Raw genomic sequence first — 1,019 nt, 5'->3', positions numbered from 1 at the left:
ACATTTACTTTATGATTTTGAAGAAGGCATCCTAATCGTGTACTTCACTTTTCTTTTTTGTAACTTCTAAGAAAGGGAAACGGTATATTTCATGGAAGGTGTCGAACATTTACAGTTCAAAATAGTAACTTAACGAGCACTTTCTACAGACTTAAAATCCATTGATGAGTAAGATTGCGATGTTGTTCAAGTACGTACAACATATTTTGTGAATGCTAAATTACAAAATAGATCGTATACATCTGCAAACATATTTTTAACAGTGGATCACCACGTGCAAATAGGGGGCCACAACTCCGACAGTCTGGTGTACCCACCCTAGCAATCTAGGATATTTTTTGGCAATCTCAAGGCAATCGGACCCAATAGCCATGCTTTTCGCCTACATTCAGTGTGCAAATAGTCCATTGGTTGGGCGTTTCATGCCTTAAATGCAAAATATTCGTCTCGCAATATGGTAATCTTGGCAATCTAGGGTACTCTCTACAAGTGTGTTGCGGCCCCCTTGACCTACAACTGCATTTTAACATTCTACTTTTTTCCCTCACAGTCTACACCTTTTTGCGTGATGTCACTCCTATGGCTTGCCGTCGCAGGCATCGCAACCTCCTTTCTCATCGAAGGTTCACCTGTCATCTCCAAAGGAGGTGCGTAAAAAGATACAGTCATAGTTTTTGTTCTGAGTTTAATAAGTCGTCTGGACTGTGTGGACTATTTTATGACCAAATCCACTGATAAACTTACCACACATGAATTTTGGACCCTGAAAGTTGTGGTTCGGGTCCGACCTCAGTGGGCCTCACCGTTCGCGAACCGTTTGCTTGGGTCGACAAGCTGATGACTACGCAGTGCTACCAGACATGCTGATTTAACAGAGTTCACAATACGTTCCTCCCTACGTAAAAGTGGCTATCTTTTAGGGCGTGGCAGACAAAAGGCTATCTTTTTCAGCTGTGCAGACAAACGGCTAACCATGAGAGAAGGGCTTAATGGAGAGGCAACGAGCAGCCCCCGGGGCT

At 43.1% G+C, this 1,019-nt stretch overlaps 1 protein-coding gene across 1 annotated transcript in view; it reads left to right on the top strand.

Annotated features, from left to right (window-relative positions):
* The window catches only part of LOC127749560 (uncharacterized), a 32,787-nt gene that overhangs the window by 25,186 nt on the left and 6,582 nt on the right, over positions 1-1,019 (top strand). The window contains exon 3 of the mRNA XM_052268198.1: positions 551-647. Within this exon, the coding sequence (XP_052124158.1) occupies positions 551-647 (97 nt within the window). The remainder of the gene's footprint in view (positions 1-550; positions 648-1,019) is intronic.

This window comes from Frankliniella occidentalis, unplaced genomic scaffold (genome assembly GCF_000697945.3).
Source record: "Frankliniella occidentalis isolate FOCC.00 unplaced genomic scaffold, Focc_3.1 Scaffold65, whole genome shotgun sequence".
Taxonomy (NCBI): Eukaryota; Metazoa; Arthropoda; class Insecta; order Thysanoptera; family Thripidae; genus Frankliniella; species Frankliniella occidentalis.
The sequence above is the reverse complement of the archived record's forward strand: the minus strand, read 5'-3'. Positions and strand labels throughout refer to the sequence as shown.